The sequence below is a fragment of the Entelurus aequoreus genome, linkage group LG23, assembly GCF_033978785.1.
Source record: "Entelurus aequoreus isolate RoL-2023_Sb linkage group LG23, RoL_Eaeq_v1.1, whole genome shotgun sequence".
Taxonomy (NCBI): Eukaryota; Metazoa; Chordata; class Actinopteri; order Syngnathiformes; family Syngnathidae; genus Entelurus; species Entelurus aequoreus.
In genome coordinates, this window is record NC_084753.1 from 5,335,410 (window position 1) to 5,351,601 (window position 16,192).

At 40.7% G+C, this 16,192-nt stretch overlaps 1 protein-coding gene across 1 annotated transcript in view; it reads left to right on the forward strand.

Moving 5' to 3' along the window:
* rps6kc1 (ribosomal protein S6 kinase polypeptide 1) overlaps nt 1-5,445 on the forward strand; it is an 81,057-nt gene extending 75,612 nt beyond the window's left edge. Inside the window, exon 16 of the mRNA XM_062033815.1 lies at nt 4,733-5,445. Within this exon, the coding sequence (XP_061889799.1) occupies nt 4,733-4,834 (102 nt within the window). The 3' untranslated portion in view covers nt 4,835-5,445. The remainder of the gene's footprint in view (nt 1-4,732) is intronic.
* Nucleotides 5,446-16,192: the final 10,747 nt, after the last annotated feature.

Below are 16,192 nucleotides of genomic sequence, written 5' to 3' on the forward strand. Positions count from 1 at the left end.
CAAGAAAAAAAATACAAAAATGAGGGGTATTTTATTTGAACTAAGCAAAATTATCTGCCAATAGAACAAGAACATTTGGCTTGTCAAGACTTTCCAAAACAAGTCAAATTAGCTAACCTCAATGAACCCAAAAATACCTTAAAATAAGTATATTCTCACTAATAACAAGTGCACTTTTCTTGGTACAAAAAAAAAGAGACCTTTTTGCTCAATATGTTGAAAAATATTCTTAAATGAAGTAAATGCTAGTGCCATTATCTTGACATAATGATATGCGCCGGCATTACATTTCTTGAAACCAGCAAACTTATACTAAAAACTAATTTATTGTTCTTAATGGAAAGGCAACAAGGCAAGCGCTTGTTACTCTCGGGGTCTACTAGCCGCTCAGGCAAATCATATTGTCTAAAAATGCATTTTTCCATGGATAACATGACATCATCGCGCCAAGTGCGTGCTCTTTCAGTCAATTAATGCACATATATATACAGCCCGGCACCCATCAAAAAATGTTTTAATTGTAATTTTGAAGAATTCATCTGAATGCATGAACTATTTCTGTTCAAAATTGTTAAAAATGTCACATGTTAAAATATTAACTGTCAGTTTCCTGTACTGTGCCAACTGTACTACTATATGAGTACGTGTTTTCTATTGTTTCATTGAAAATAAAACAGCAAAGTCCATTTGGCTGTCATCTGTTTTAATTATGAGACACAATTGTGTCAAAGTCATGATTTTTTTTTTTCATGCCTGAAATAAGAAATGATTACCGTATTTTTCGGAGTATAAGTCGCACCGGCCGAAAATGCATAATAAAGAAGGAAAAAAACATATATAAGTCGCACTGGAGTATAAGTCGCATTTTTGGGGGGAAATGTATTTGATAAAAGCCAACACCAAGAATAGACATTTGAAAGGCAATTTAAAATAAATAAAGAATAGTGAACAACAGGCTGAATAAGTGTACGTTATATGAGGCATAAATAACCAACTGGTATGTTAACGTAACATATTATGGTAAGAGTCATTCAAATAACTATAACATATAGAACATGCTATACGTTTACCAAACAATCTGTCACTCCTAATCGCTAAATCCCATGAAATCTTATACGTCTAGTCTCTTACGTGAATGAGATCAATAATATTATTTGATATTTGACGCTAATGTGTTAATCATTTCACACATAAGTCGCTCCTGAGTATAAGTTGCACCCCCGGCCAAACTATGAAAAAAACTGCGACTTATAGTCCGAAAAATACGGTACTTTAAAAAATTGTAGTTTTCTACTTGTGAGTGTTGATGACACAGCTTTGCAACAGTTGATATTCTAGTTTCAAGCATGTTTTACTCAATATAGCTCATCAAATTTTAGCAACAAGCTGTAATATCTTACTGAGATCATTTAGGACCAAAACACTTAAAACAAGTAAAACACTCTAACATAAAATCTGCTTAGTGGGAAGAGTTATCTTATCAGACAGAAAATAAGCAAATATCACCCTTATTTGAGATATTTCATCTTACTTAGATTGCAGTTTTTGCAGTGCAATAAAAGCGTCATGAAGGCATTCTGATAAATAATAAATTATTATTCGATAACCAAAAAATGCTGATAAATAAATAGACATTATCAAATCGTTTAAAAGGCCACAAAATACAAGCATTGTTCATGAAGTAAATAATGACTTAATATTTTCGATATCTGTCAGGTTCAAACACTGATGACATCTATTAAACAAGACAAGAAGCAAAGAATCAAACAGAGGCAGAATTCAATTTTGCTCAATCGAGGAGAGACGCCGTCGACCTGTAACCTCTTGCAGTGTCACCCACGCTCTGACGAAAGATTGTACGGCACCTCTTTTTATTTGGATCTTCCCTGTTTACATAACAGCTGTTTCTAAAGGAATGGCGAGTATGTAAACAGTCATTGTTTTCGGTCACATTAACACAAAAAAGAAAGATGCCTCGGGCTTGTGCAAGTCTTGGATCACTATAGATAACCCCATCCCGTCTCCTCCCATCGTACACAATGGAATTTTCCCAGCCTTTGCTTGGTGCAACAAAGACAGCCTCTTGTCTGTTTATTGGGAACTCAGAGAACGTAAAGGTTTTTGATAATTTACATACAATTTTTCTGACAATATCATTATTGTGTGAATGCTCCAAAGCAGTTTTCTACACCAAAATTCATCTATTTATTAAACTTCTTCTACTTCTTCTTCTTCTCCAGATTTTGGCGCGCTCTACCTTCCACATTTTTTACCCGATTCAAACCGTTCCAACTTCAAACTGTTCAGCCTATTCGAGAATTGCGGGCTTTCCTCTTGACAAATTCCAGAAATTCCCAGATTTCTAATAATTCCGGGTTTTCCGGGACATTTTTCCCATTTGAAGAGGGGTTAGTGCGTCTGCCTCACAATACGAAGGTCCTGGGTTCGATCCTGCGCTCGGGGTCTTTCTGTGTGGAGTTTGCATGTTCTCCCCGTGACTGCGTGGGTTCCCTCCGGGTACTCCGGCTTCCTCCCACCCCCAAAGACATGTACCTGAGGATAGGCCCCTCCCACCTCCAAAGACATGTACCTGAGGATAGGCCCCTCCCACCTCCAAAGACATGTACCTGAGGATAGGCCCCTCCCACCTCCAAAGACATGTACCTGGGGATAGGCCCCTCCCACTGCCAAAGACATGTACCTGAGGATAGGCCCCTCCCACCTCCAAAGACATGTACCTGAGGATAGGCCCCTCCCACCTCCAAAGACATGTACCTGAGGATAGGCCCCTCCCACCTCCAAAGACATGTACCTGAGGATAGGTTGATAGCCAACACTAAATGGTCCCTAGTGTGTGAATGTTGTCTGTCTATCTGTGTTGGCCCTGCGATGAGGTGGCCACTTGTCCAGGGTGTACCCCGCCTTCCGCCCGATTGTAGCTCGACCCCGAAGGGAATAAGCGGTAGAAAATGGATGGATGGATGGATGAAATGAATTGGCCATTTTTCAAACTTCCACATTTTTCAACCGATTCAAACCATTCCACCATCAACACATTTCATCACTCTGGAAATTCAAACTATCATTTTTCCAAGTTCCCAAAAAATTTCCAGGATTTTCCAGAATTCCTGGTTTTCCAAAGCCCTATTTCCACCATTTTTTCCGTCGACTACTCCTCGCACATTTTTCAACCCACTTCAACCGTTCCACCGTCAAAATATTCCGCCTAATTAGGACAAAAAACGAAGTTGTTTTTTGAACTGGAAAAATTCCCGGTTTTCCTGAAATTCCGTAATACCAAGAGCCGGTAACTTGAGGGCCTAGTCACTGCTGTCGTGTCCTTGGGCGAGACACTTACCCACCTTCCTCGCGTACTTGCCAACCCTCCCGAATTTTAGTGCCCCTCCCGAAAATCTCCCGGGGCAACCATTCTCCCGAATTTCTCCCGATTTCCACCCGGACAACAATATTGGGGGCGTGCCTTAAAGGCGCTGCCTTTAGCGTCCTCTACAACATGTCGTCACGACCGCCTTACCTCTACACCAGGGGTGTCCAAACTTTTTCCACTGAGGGCCGCACACTGACAAATCAAAGCACGCGGGGGCCATTTTGATATTTTCTTCATTTTCAAAACCAATACAATATACACTTTTTTTTTTTTAACCTTTGGGGCTCGCTCAAGTTAGGTCCTAGGGGCCCAGAAGGGTTTCAGTCTTATAAAAGGTTAAAAATAAGTCACCCAATTTTTGGGGGCAAAAATACAAAATATGCAATATTTTTCCCAAAAAGATTTTCAAAGTGGAATATTTGATGTGAAGTAATTTGATCCCTAAATAGGTCAATAATTCATAGCAAAATTGATTTTAATTTATTATTATTATTATTATTATTTTTAGCAAAGGCAGGTGTTTTTTAATTCCACTAAAATTTTTAATAACAGTCAATATAATAATTAGTATTAGTATATAATTTGTATGTATTTTTTAAAAATTATTTTCACATTTTTCGTGTTTTTGTTTGTTTGTTGTATTTGTGTCCTTTTTGTCCTTAAATCAGTCAATAATTCATAGCAACATTGATTTTGACTCATTATTTTTTTTAAAATTATTTTAAAAATCGTGTTATTTTTTTCTCGTTGCATTTCACCTATTTGCTCTTTTATTCCACGTTTTAATGTTTGAAAAAAAAAAAAAAGTTTTAGTATTTTTAGAATGATGTGTAAAACATGACCTGCGGGCCGCAAATGGCCCCCGGGCCACACTTTGGACACCCCTGCTCTATACAAACAGCGTGCCACATGATATATGCGGCTCTTACACACACACAAGTGAATGCCCTTCATACTTGGTCAACAGCCATACAGGTCACACCGAGGGTGGCCGTATAAACAACTTTAACACTGTCACAAATATGCGCCACATTGTGAACACACACCAAACAAGAGTGACAAACACATTTCGGGAGAACATCCGCACCGTAACACAACAGAACAAATACCCAGAACCCCTTGCAGCACTAACTCTTCCGGGAAGCTACAATATACACCCCCCGCTACCACCAAACCCCGCCAAGTGTTTTCTGAGGTGGTACTCGGTGAAAAAAGTTTGAGAACTACTGATAACGGCTGTTTTAAATATGGATTTAAAGGTGTCTGTATTTGTTACAAAATGTGCTCATTGTTTATAATTATTATTGTTATTAATGTTTAATGTCCTCCTGTGTTGTCTGTCAGTTGCTCCAGTACAACCCCACAGAAAGGCTGGGCGCAGGAGTGGGCGGTGTGGACGACATCAGATCGCACCCCTTCTTTGCCAAAGTGCAGTGGCCCAAGTAGGCGCCGCTCCCAGAGATGCATGCTGGGAAATCTGGCTGCCGCCATAACTGCAGGTAGCTAGCACAGAAACCGAGGGAATCCACGCTGTACCTTGACCTTGTTAATGTTCCTTTGCCGTGTCACTTCCCCCGGTGCAATATTTCCTACTGTAACGCGTACTGTACAGTGTGCAGCGTTCAGGCCTGAAACACTTATCAACAGGAAGCCCACGGACATGAAAGGACGATACAGGATGATGCCTAAGTCAATATTTTTAAAGACTTATTTTTTTGCGATATCAGGGGTTGACTATGCAAGTTAGAGTATGAGATCAAGCAGTAAGATATGATATAATGTCCCAAAACATGCAACACATGCGTAAGAATGAACAAAACAACTGTTTTTTTAAAAGAAATTGCACTAAACACCGAATTTATGGCCATCATATACGGTAATAAAGAAGAACATTTGATGTAAATATTTCTTTAAAGTGGAACAGACTACTCCTCTTTTAACTTTATAGTGAACATTTGGTGTAATAATGTACTGTCTTCTACCTTTACACCTTTTATTTCTTCCTATAGCAGCACCAACAATAAACACACCTGATCCACGTGTGCAGTGTCGCCTCCTCCTCAGCCGCACGCGGTTACGCCAGCGAGGGGTGGCTGCCTCTCGTGTCGCCGTGGCGACCGTGCACGTGCACGTGCGTCACATAGCACACGGAATCCTTAGAATGCACCGAGACGAACCTGTGGGGGTCTTTTCAGGGGTTGGTGTACGAAGCTCATCTGCATCAATTAATATTGTCATTAGGGATGTTTGGATCACTGATGTAGGCTGCCGATTCTGATAACGATCATCCATGAGTGGTATCGGCCGATATTGATCACATGTATTAACTAAATGTCCATATTTGTTTTATTGTGAGTGCTATTGACAGTTTAACAATATCAACACAATATTTTAACTAGATCCTTATTCTCTTAAATTACATATCATTTTTAATCCAAACAAAGTCAATAGTAACTAAACAAAGTCAAAAACTACTCATTGAAATCCTTTTTTCCCTCCTGTGCCTGCAATGTATTCTCATCATTTGTAAACATCAAGAAAAACAACAACAACAAAACTAATATTGACCTGATCACTCTAGTATCAATCATACTATTCTTGGTGTCGACACCACCAATTTATGGATCGACCCGCCCTCCTTTTATGTGTACTTCTGGCTGCAAAAGTACCGATCATCCATGAGTGATATCGGCCCATATTGATCACATGTATTACCTAAATGTCCATATTTGTTTTATTGTGAGTGCTATTGACAGTTTAACAATATCAACACAATATTTTAACTAGTTCCTTATTCTCTTATATTACGTATCATTTTTAATCAAAACAAAGTCAATAGTAACTAAACAAAGTCAAAAACTACTCATTGAAATCCTTTTTTCACTCCTGTGCCTGCAATGTATTCTCATCATTTGTAAACATCAACAAAAACAACAAAAAAACTATTTTGAGCAAATAATATCGATTTGATCACTCTAGTATCAATCATACTACCGATACTACCCTTGGTGTCGAAGCCACCAATTTATGGACGTGTACTTTTGGCTGCAAAAGTACCGATCATCCATGAGTGATATCGGCCAATATTGATCACATGTATTAACTAAATGTCCATATTTGTTTTATAGTGAGTGCTATTGACAGTTTAACAATATCAACACAATATTTTAACTAGTTCCTTATTCTCTTATATTACGTATCATTTTTAATCAAAACAAAGTCAATAGTAACTAAACAAACTACTCATTGAAATCCTTGTTTCCCTCCTGTGCCTGCAATGTATTCTCATCATTTGTAAACATCAAGAAAAACAACAACAACAAAACTAATATCGATCTGATCACTCTCGTATCAATCATACTACCCTTGGTGTCGACGCCACCAATTTATGGATCGAGCCGCCCTCCTTTTACGTGTACTTCTGGCTGCAAAAGTGCTGACCCAACATGTTATATTATCCTCTCTCTCAACTCTTATTAATCCCCCTATTAATTTCCTCCTAATATCCGCTTACTTTCTGCTGTGACGTGGTTTCATTCACACTTTTTTATTTACAAAGCTCTCTGCTCTACCTTACCTATTAGCATGCCTGCTCCTGGCGTGCTCTCGGCGTGTAACATGTTTAGCCTTTTACTCCAGTGATAATGCTACTTGATAATGATACTGAAGATGCTTAAAAAATGTTATAGTCTTTGGTATGAACTCACAACCTACCCATCTCAGGGCGGACACTCTAACCACTAGGCCACTGAGCAGGGCACGTGCTAGGAAATAAGGTGAGCGCCATATTGGTGAGCGCGGTGTTGGAGCGTGCAGGTGTAAGCTGAGTTAGCGGCGTTATGCTGCAAATTGCGTTTGAAATCCATGAATTGCATTGAGTAGAGTTTATGAACTCAACATGACCGGCTCGCTGCCATGTTCCTGTCACTTGAATGACACATTCTCACACACACACACACACACACATACACACACACACACACACACACACACACACACACACACACACACACACACACATACACACGTACACACACACAGGTCAGGGAAGTTGTTAAGCGGTGGCGGCTTGCGTTCCCCTGTGTCCGCCTCATTGGCAGCGGGGTCAAGAGTCCGGGCTGATTAGTCTGGTCATAAGACCCCGTCTCTCATTACACACACGCTCAGGGCGAGAGGTTCACTTCAGAGCCGAGGAGAAGGCTGTCAATCTCACGTGAGACGTGTCTCCGGTGTGTACACGCCTGCCGTGTTTGACGCTGTGTGTTCGCCTTCAGCTTGTGACAGCTCACCACTTTTGCTACACCTGCGCCGTTTAATGACAAAAACGCCATTTCTGCCTTTAAAAAAAATAAATTCAAACAGAGGTCCCCTCAACTGACGAGAATCATTTGTTTGCAGGGCCGCTTCAAGCTTGATTTCGAACTTTAACCGAGGTTCCTTGAACGCACCGCAGTTATGTGCAATGAGATGCAAACGTGAAACTTAAACATAACTTTATCCAATGCTGCTACAAATAGATTTATCACATTTATACCTTTATTCTATCACCTCACCCTTGTTTCAAAAATGATGGTGTTGAGTATGAATGCCATAAAGATGAGTTTTGAAGACGTTATGACTAGAGATGTCTGATAATATCAGCAGATAAATGCTTTCAAATGTAATATCGGATATTATCGGTATCGGTTTCAACCTCCCAATTTTCCCGGGAGACTCCCGAATTTCAGTGCCCCTCCCAAAAATCTCCCAAATTTTTCCTGATTTCCACCCGGACAACATTATTGGGGGCGTGGCTTAAAGGCACTGCCTTCAGCGTCCTCTACAACCTGTCGTCACGTCCGCTTTTCCTCCATACAAACAGCGTGCCGGCCCAGTCACATAATATCTACGGCTTTTACACACACGCACACAAGTGAATGCAAGGCATACTTGATCAACAGCCATACAGGTCACACTGAGGGTGGACCGTATAAACAACTTTAACACTGTTACAAATATGCGCCACACTGTGAACCCACACCAAACAAGAATGACAAACACATTTCGGGAGAACATCCGCACCGTAACACAACATAAACACAACAGAACAAATACCCAGAACCCCTTGCAGCGCTAACTCTTCCGGAACGCTACAAGATACAACCCCCGGCTACCACCAAACCCCACCCCCTCATAAAAAAAGGTATTTATACTGAAATATTTTAACCAAGTTTTATAAAAAAAAACAAAAACAAAAACATTAAAAATGATTCCCTTTGTAGAAGAAACATTATTGTAGATAAAACACGGTTTCGTTGACCTCAAGTAGAAATGGAATGTGCACGTCAAAACAACACAAGCATTGTAAACAATGTAATATGGTAGAAAGAAAATAATAAACAAATACAAATAAATGTGAACATTTTGAATAATGACACTAGAGATGTCCGATAATATCAGCCTGCCGATAAATGCTTTAAAATGTAATATCGGAAATTATCAGTATCGGTTTCAACCTCCCGATTTTCCAGAATTTCAGTGCCCCTCCCGAAAATCTCCCGGGGCAACCATTCTCCCGATTTCCACCCGGACAACATTATTGGGGGCGTGTCTTTCCGGACAACATTATTGGGTGCGTGGCTTAAAGGCACTGCCTTTAGCGTCCTCTACAACCTGTCGTCACGTCCGCTTTTCCTCCATACAAACAGCGTGCCGGCCCAGTCACATAATATCCGCGGCTTTTACACACACACACAAGTGAATGCAAGGCATACTTGGTCAACAGCCATACAGGTCACACTGAGGGTGGCCGTATAAACAACTTTAACACTGTTACAAATATGCGCCACACTGGGAACCCACACCAAACAAGAATGACAAACACATTTCGGGAGAACATCCGCACCGTAACACAACATAAACACACCAGAACAAATACCCAGAACCCCTTGCAGCACTAACTCTTCCGGGACACTACAATATACCCCCCCCCCCCCCCCCCCGCTACCACCAAACCCCGCCACACCCCAATAAGTTTTTCAACTTGTTCAAGTCGGGGTCCACGTTAATCAATTCATGGTAAAAGTTACATTGTTTAATGCATCCAGCGGGGCATCACAACAAAATTAGGCATAATAATGTGTTCATTCCACGACTGTATATATCGGTATCGGTTGATATCGGAATCGATAATTAAGAGTTGGACAATATCGGAATATCGGATATCGGCAAAAAAGCCATTATCGGACATCTCTAGTTATGACGTCTGTGTCGAGTGAAGTGTGAAGTGTTGTTTGTGCCGCCCTCTTTGTCGGGTCGCTCTTGAAAAATGGATTTTAATCTCAATTAGTCATTACCTGGTTCAGGGGTCGGCAACCCAAAATGTTGAAAGAGCCATATTGGACCAAAAATACAAAAACAAATCTGTCTGGAGCCGCAAAAAATTAAAAGCCATATTACATGTGTCATGAGATATAAATGTAATTAAGAGGACTTAAAGGAAACTAAATGAGCTCAAATATAGCTACAAATGAGGCATATGCAATATGTACATATAGCTAGCCTAAATAGCATGTTAGCATCGATTAGCTTGCAGTCATGCAGTGACCAAATATGTCTGATTAGCACTCCACACAAGTGAATAACATCAACAAAACTCACCTTTGTGCACTCATGCCCAACGTTAAAAGTGTGGTGGACAAAATGAGATAGAAAAAGTGGCATAAAACACGTCCTAGAAAGTCGGAGAACGTTATACATGTAAACAAACCATACGGCGAGTTCAAGGACCGCCAAAATTAGTAGGACAAAACGGCGCTCGCCAAATACTCGAATCAGTGAAGCATGTTTAATATAAACAGTGTGATTTATAACAATTAGGGAGGTTTATGTCATGTTTGTCCTCCTACAGAAAACATTCTAAAACAAAAAAATTGATTTTTTTTCCCCTCTTCTTTTTCCATTCTTCATACATTTTTGAAAAATCTCCAGAGAGCCACTAGGGCGGCGCTAAAGAGCCGCATGCGGCTCTAGAGCCGCGGGTTGCCGACCCCCGACCTGGTTAAATAAAGGAAATTGATTGATTGATTTGTTCCATCTAATGCAGAGCTGGGCAAATATTTTGACTCGGGGGGGCCACATTGAGAGAAAAAAATGTGTATGTGTGTGGGGCGGTATAGCTCGGTTGGTAGAGTGGCCGTGCCAGCAACTTGAGGGTTCCAGGTTCGATCCCCGCTTCTGCCATCCTAGTCACTGCCGTTGTGTCCTTGGGCAAGACACTTTACCCACCTGCTCTCAGTGCCACCCACACTGGTTTAAATGTAACTTAGATATTGGGTTTCACTATGTATAAATACAGTACATAAAAACAATGTATTAAAATGTTCAATATAACAGTTTTAAACAAGTACAGTGCTCAATAGAAACTGTTTCTCAATCCTTTTAAAATGCCCTGAAATTCCCCCAAAGTGATCAGCTCAGATCTTTTTGTAAGTCTACTGTAGAGGACGCTGCTTCTCCGGAATATACAAAATAAGACTGATAGTGAAGGGAGAAGTGCAGTTCTGGAAATGTGGCCCCAAAACAATTGAGTTAAATATCCTTGCAATAAAGTATAAAGAAAGTACCGTATTTTTCGGACTTTTTTCATAGTTTGGCCGGGGGTGCGACTTATACTCAGGAGCGACTTATGTGTGAAATGATTAACACATTAGCGTAAAATATCAAATAATATTATTGATCTCATTCACGTAAGAGACTAGACGTATAAGATTTCATGGGATTTAGCGATTAGGAGTGACAGATTGTTTGGTAAAAGTATAGCATGTTCTATATGTTATAGTTATTTGCATGACTCTTACCATAATATGTTACGTTAAAGGCCTACTGAAAGCCACTACTACCGACCACGCAGTCTGATAGTTTATATATCAATGATGAAATCTTAACATTGCAACACATGCCAATACGGCCGGGTTAACTTATAAAGTGACATTTGAAATTTCCTGCTAAACTTCCGGTTGAAAACGTCTATGTATGATGACGTATGCGCGTGACGTCAATGGTTGAAGCGGAAGTATTGGTACACCTTTGAATCCAATACAAAAAGCTCTTTTTTTCATCTCAAAATTCCACAGTATTCTGGACATCTGTGTTGGTGAATCTTTTGCAATTTGTTTAATGAACAATGGAGACTGCAAAGAAGAAAGCTGTAGGTGGGATCGGTGTATTAGCGGCTGGCTGCAGCAACACAACCAGGAGGACTTTGACTTGGATAGCAGACACGCTAGCCGACGCTAGCCGCCGACCGCATGGATGATCGGGTGAAGTCCTTCGTCCTTCCGTCGATCGCTGGAACGCAGGTGAGCACGGGTGTTGATGAGCAGATGAGGGCTGGCTGGCGTAGGTGGATAGCTAATGTTTTTAGCATAGCTCTGTGAGGTCCCGTTGCTAAGTTAGCTTCAATGGCGTCGTTAGCAACAGCATTGTTAAGCTTCGCCAAGCTGGGAATTATTAACCGTGTATTTACATGTCCATGGTTTAATAGTATTGTTGATCTTCTGTCTATCCTTCCAGTCAGGGATTTATTTATTTTGTTTCTATCTGCATTTGAGCCCGATGCTATCACGTTAGCTCCGTAGTTAAAGTGCTTCACAGATGTATTGTCGTGGAGATAAAAGTCACTGTGAATGTCCATTTTGCGTTCTCGACTCTCATTTTCAAGAGGTTATAGTATCCGAGGTGGTTTAAAATACAAATCCGTGATCCACAATAGAAAAAGGAGAGCGTGTGGAATCCAATGAACACTTGTACCTAAGTTACGGTCAGAGCGAAAAAAGATACGTCCTGCACTGCACTCTAGTCCTTCACTCTCACGTTCCTCATCCACAAATCTTTCATCCTGGCTCAAATTAATGGGGTAATCGTCGCTTTCTCGGTCCGAATCTCTCTCGCTGCATTGTAAACAATGGGGAAATGTGAGGAGCTCCACAACCTGTGACGTCACGCTACTTCCGGTACAGGCAAGGCTTTTTTTTTTTATCAGCGACCAAAAGTTGTGACCTTTATCGTCGATGTTCTCTACTAAATCAGCAAAAATATGGCAGTATCGCGAAATGATCAAGTATGACACATAGAATGGATCTGATATCCCCGTTTAAATAAGAACATTTCATTTCAGTAGGCCTTTAACATACCAGGCACCTTCTCAGTTGGTTATTTATGCCTCATATAACGTACACTTATTCAGCCTGTTATTCACTATTCTTGATTTTGTTTAAATTTCCTTTCAAATGTCTATTCTTGGTGTTGGCTTTTATCAAATACATTTCCCCCAAAAAATGCGACTTATACTCCAGTGCGACTTATATGTTTTTTTCCTTTTTTATTATGCATTTTCGGCCGGTGCGACTTATACTCCGAAAAGTACAGTAGTACGTTTACCTGCCAGTTGTAAGAATGTAACATGGTCAAGTGTATTTCCTTCACAAGGACTGTACGCGTGAGGCTTCTGCTATTGTGTTGCTAATTGTCTCTTAAGTAGAGGACACAGCGAGCCAAGGTGCATGTGTTGTGTTTGTGCAAGTGTTTTTGCCGCAGGGAAGGGTCCGTCTGCTCAGAGGCAAGATTAAGAGGACACGCCAAGGACTCCCACCCCACACGGGCTTCTCATCGTCAGCCCTGAAAGTGTCACCGGCCCCCGCAGGCCGGGGTTGACCCCTGACCTCCCCCTTCTCTAACTTCCTGGACCACTCTCCTCTCGCCGGCTCCCTGTTGTCTTCTCCAACACGGGTCTCACACACACACACACACACACACACACACACACACACACACACACACACACACACACACACACACACACACACACACACACACACACACACACACACGTACGTTTGCACACAGGCAGCAGCCAAATGGCCTGCCCTCTGTTTCATATTGCTTGTGGTCAAGTTTTGTTTTTGTCTTTGGCGCTTTGACTTTAGCTCACTAAGCCCAGGAGGACTCCTGTAGCCCAGGGAGGTACACACACACACACACACACACACACACACACACACACACACACACACACACACACACACACACACACTTGCGCCAAGCTGAAAAGTTCCACTCAGGGACCCCAGGCATCTTCTCCAGCTTCTGTCAGAGCCATGATGTCATTATGAAGAGACAATGCCTCTTTATTATCTCCCCTACACACACACACATGCACACACACACGCACACACACTATGCACAGCCGCATTAACAGCAGTGGAAGGGTACAGGTGAACATTTTAAAGTGCAAATCAATTTTGTGGCTTTTAATGCCTCACAATCAAACACTTTTATGTTAAAATACTGAACAGATGTTTATTGGGATAAGGTAAACATCTGTTCAGTATTTCAACATAAAAGTGTTTGATTGTGAGGCATTAAAAGCCACAAAATGCGAGGGGTCCATCAGACCCACAAACGCTGGCTGAGTAACAACAATATGAACGTTTCTCTGCCAGTTTCTGCATCCCACAGGGATTCTTCTTTTGTGTTTCTGCACCTGCGCTTCCCACACAAGGTTGCAACATTGTTTGTCAACACTGTCTGCTCTCATTTTCTCGCACATTTGATGTTCTGTGTACCTACACTCTGTCCTCCTCCTGTCTAGGCCTGCTGTGTGTGTGTGTGTGGTACACAGAACATCAATTTCCACACTTCTATTAGCCCCGGGTCCAGTAGACCTGGACATCTTATATGTAATAGAAATGTGTAGGTGGGTGTATGGTGTGTGCTCATTAAATATGTATTCTGATATATGTTCTTCACAGAAAATGAGCCAAAGTCAGTGAGTCTCAGTTTGAAAAATTAATTAATTGTATCATTTTTCTTTTAATAAAAATCCAAAACGGGTCCCACAGACCCGAACACCACACAAGGGTTAAAAGTAAAATTTTACAATTGTTTAATTTTTCAAACTGAGACTCACTGATTTTGGCTCATTTTCTGTGAAGAACATATATCAGAATACATATTTAATGAGCACACACCATACACCCCCCCTACACATTTCTATTACATATAAGATGTCCGGGGCTAATAGAAGTATGGAAATTGATGTTCTGTGTACCACACACACACACACACACACACACACACACACACACACACACACACACACACACACACACACACACACACACACACACACACACACACACACACACACACACACAGCAGGCCTAGACAGGAGGAGGACAGAGTGTAGGTACACAGAACATCAAATGTGCGAGAAAATGAGAGCAGACTGTGTTGACAAACAATGTTGCAACCTTGTGTGGGAAGCGCAGGTGCAGAAACACAAAAGAAGAATCCCTGTGGGATGCACAAACTGGCAGATACATTTTCCATGCAACGTTCATATCGTTGTTACTCAGCCAGCGTTTGTGGGTCTGATGGACCCCTCGCATTTTGTGGCTTTTAATGCCTCACAATCAAACACTTTTATGTTAAAATACTGAACAGATGTTTACCTTATCCCAATAAACATCTGTTCAGTATTTTAACATAAAAGTGTTTGATTGTGAGATTTAAGCGTTAAATATAAAATGTATGTATGCTCTGGCACAGCATTATCATCATTTCATGACCCAAGCAAAACACTTTTATACTGAAATAAATACACCTACAACTTATTAAATAAAAACATAGAAAAAAACTACCAGCAGCGGTTACGTTTAGATCCATGAAGGAAAGAAGAAAGTGAATGAATGTTTATAACTGAATACATTTACATATGTATACACATTTGTTTTATTTTTTTAATTTTTTTTTTAATGAATTAAGTAACGTTTATGACAACCTTTTTCCAAAACACAATATAGAATGTGAGATATAACAAGATAATGCATACATTTGTCATTTGTTTTCAAAACGCTTACAAAAAATTGGGACCGGAACCCAAAAATTTACTGTGGGACCCCATTTTTATGACTTGATGGGGTTCCTGGGACCCCATTTTGAAAATTCCTAGCGCCAACACTACTGTCAACAGAGGAGAAAAAATGCTTTATTTAAATAAATATACAAACAATGTTTCCATATGAGTTGGGAAATTGTGTTAGATGTAAATATAAACGGAATACAATGATTTGCAAATCATTTTCAAGCCATATTCAGTTGAATATGCTACAAAGACAACATATTTGATGGTCAAACTCATAAACATTTTTTTTTTTGTGCAAATAATCATTAACTTTAGAATTTGATGCCAGCAACACGTGCCAAAGAAGTTGGGAAAGGTGGCAATAAATACTGATAAAGTTGAGGAATGCTCATCAAACACTTATTTGGAACATCCCACAGGTGAACAGGCAAATTGGGAACAGGTGGGTGCCATGATTGGGTATAAAAGTAGATTCCATGAAATGCTCAGTCATTCACAAACAAGGATGGGGCGAGGGTCACCACTTTGTCAACAAATGCCTGAGCAAATTGTTGAACAGTTTAAGAAAAACCTTTCTCAAGCAGCTATTGCAAGGAATTTAGGGATTTCACCATCTACGCTCCGTAATATCATCAAAGGGTTCAGAGAATCTGGAGAAATCACTGCACGTAAGCAGCTAAGCCCGTGACCTTCCATCCCTCAGGCTGTACTTCATCAACAGGCGACATCAGTGTGTAAAGGATATCACCACATGGGCTCAGGAACACTTCAGAAACCCACTGTCAGTAACTACAGTTGGTCTCTACATCTGTAAGTGCAAGTTAAAACTCTCCTATGCAAGGCGAAAACCGTTTATCAACAACACCCAGAAACGCCGTCGGCTTCGCTGGGCCTGAGCT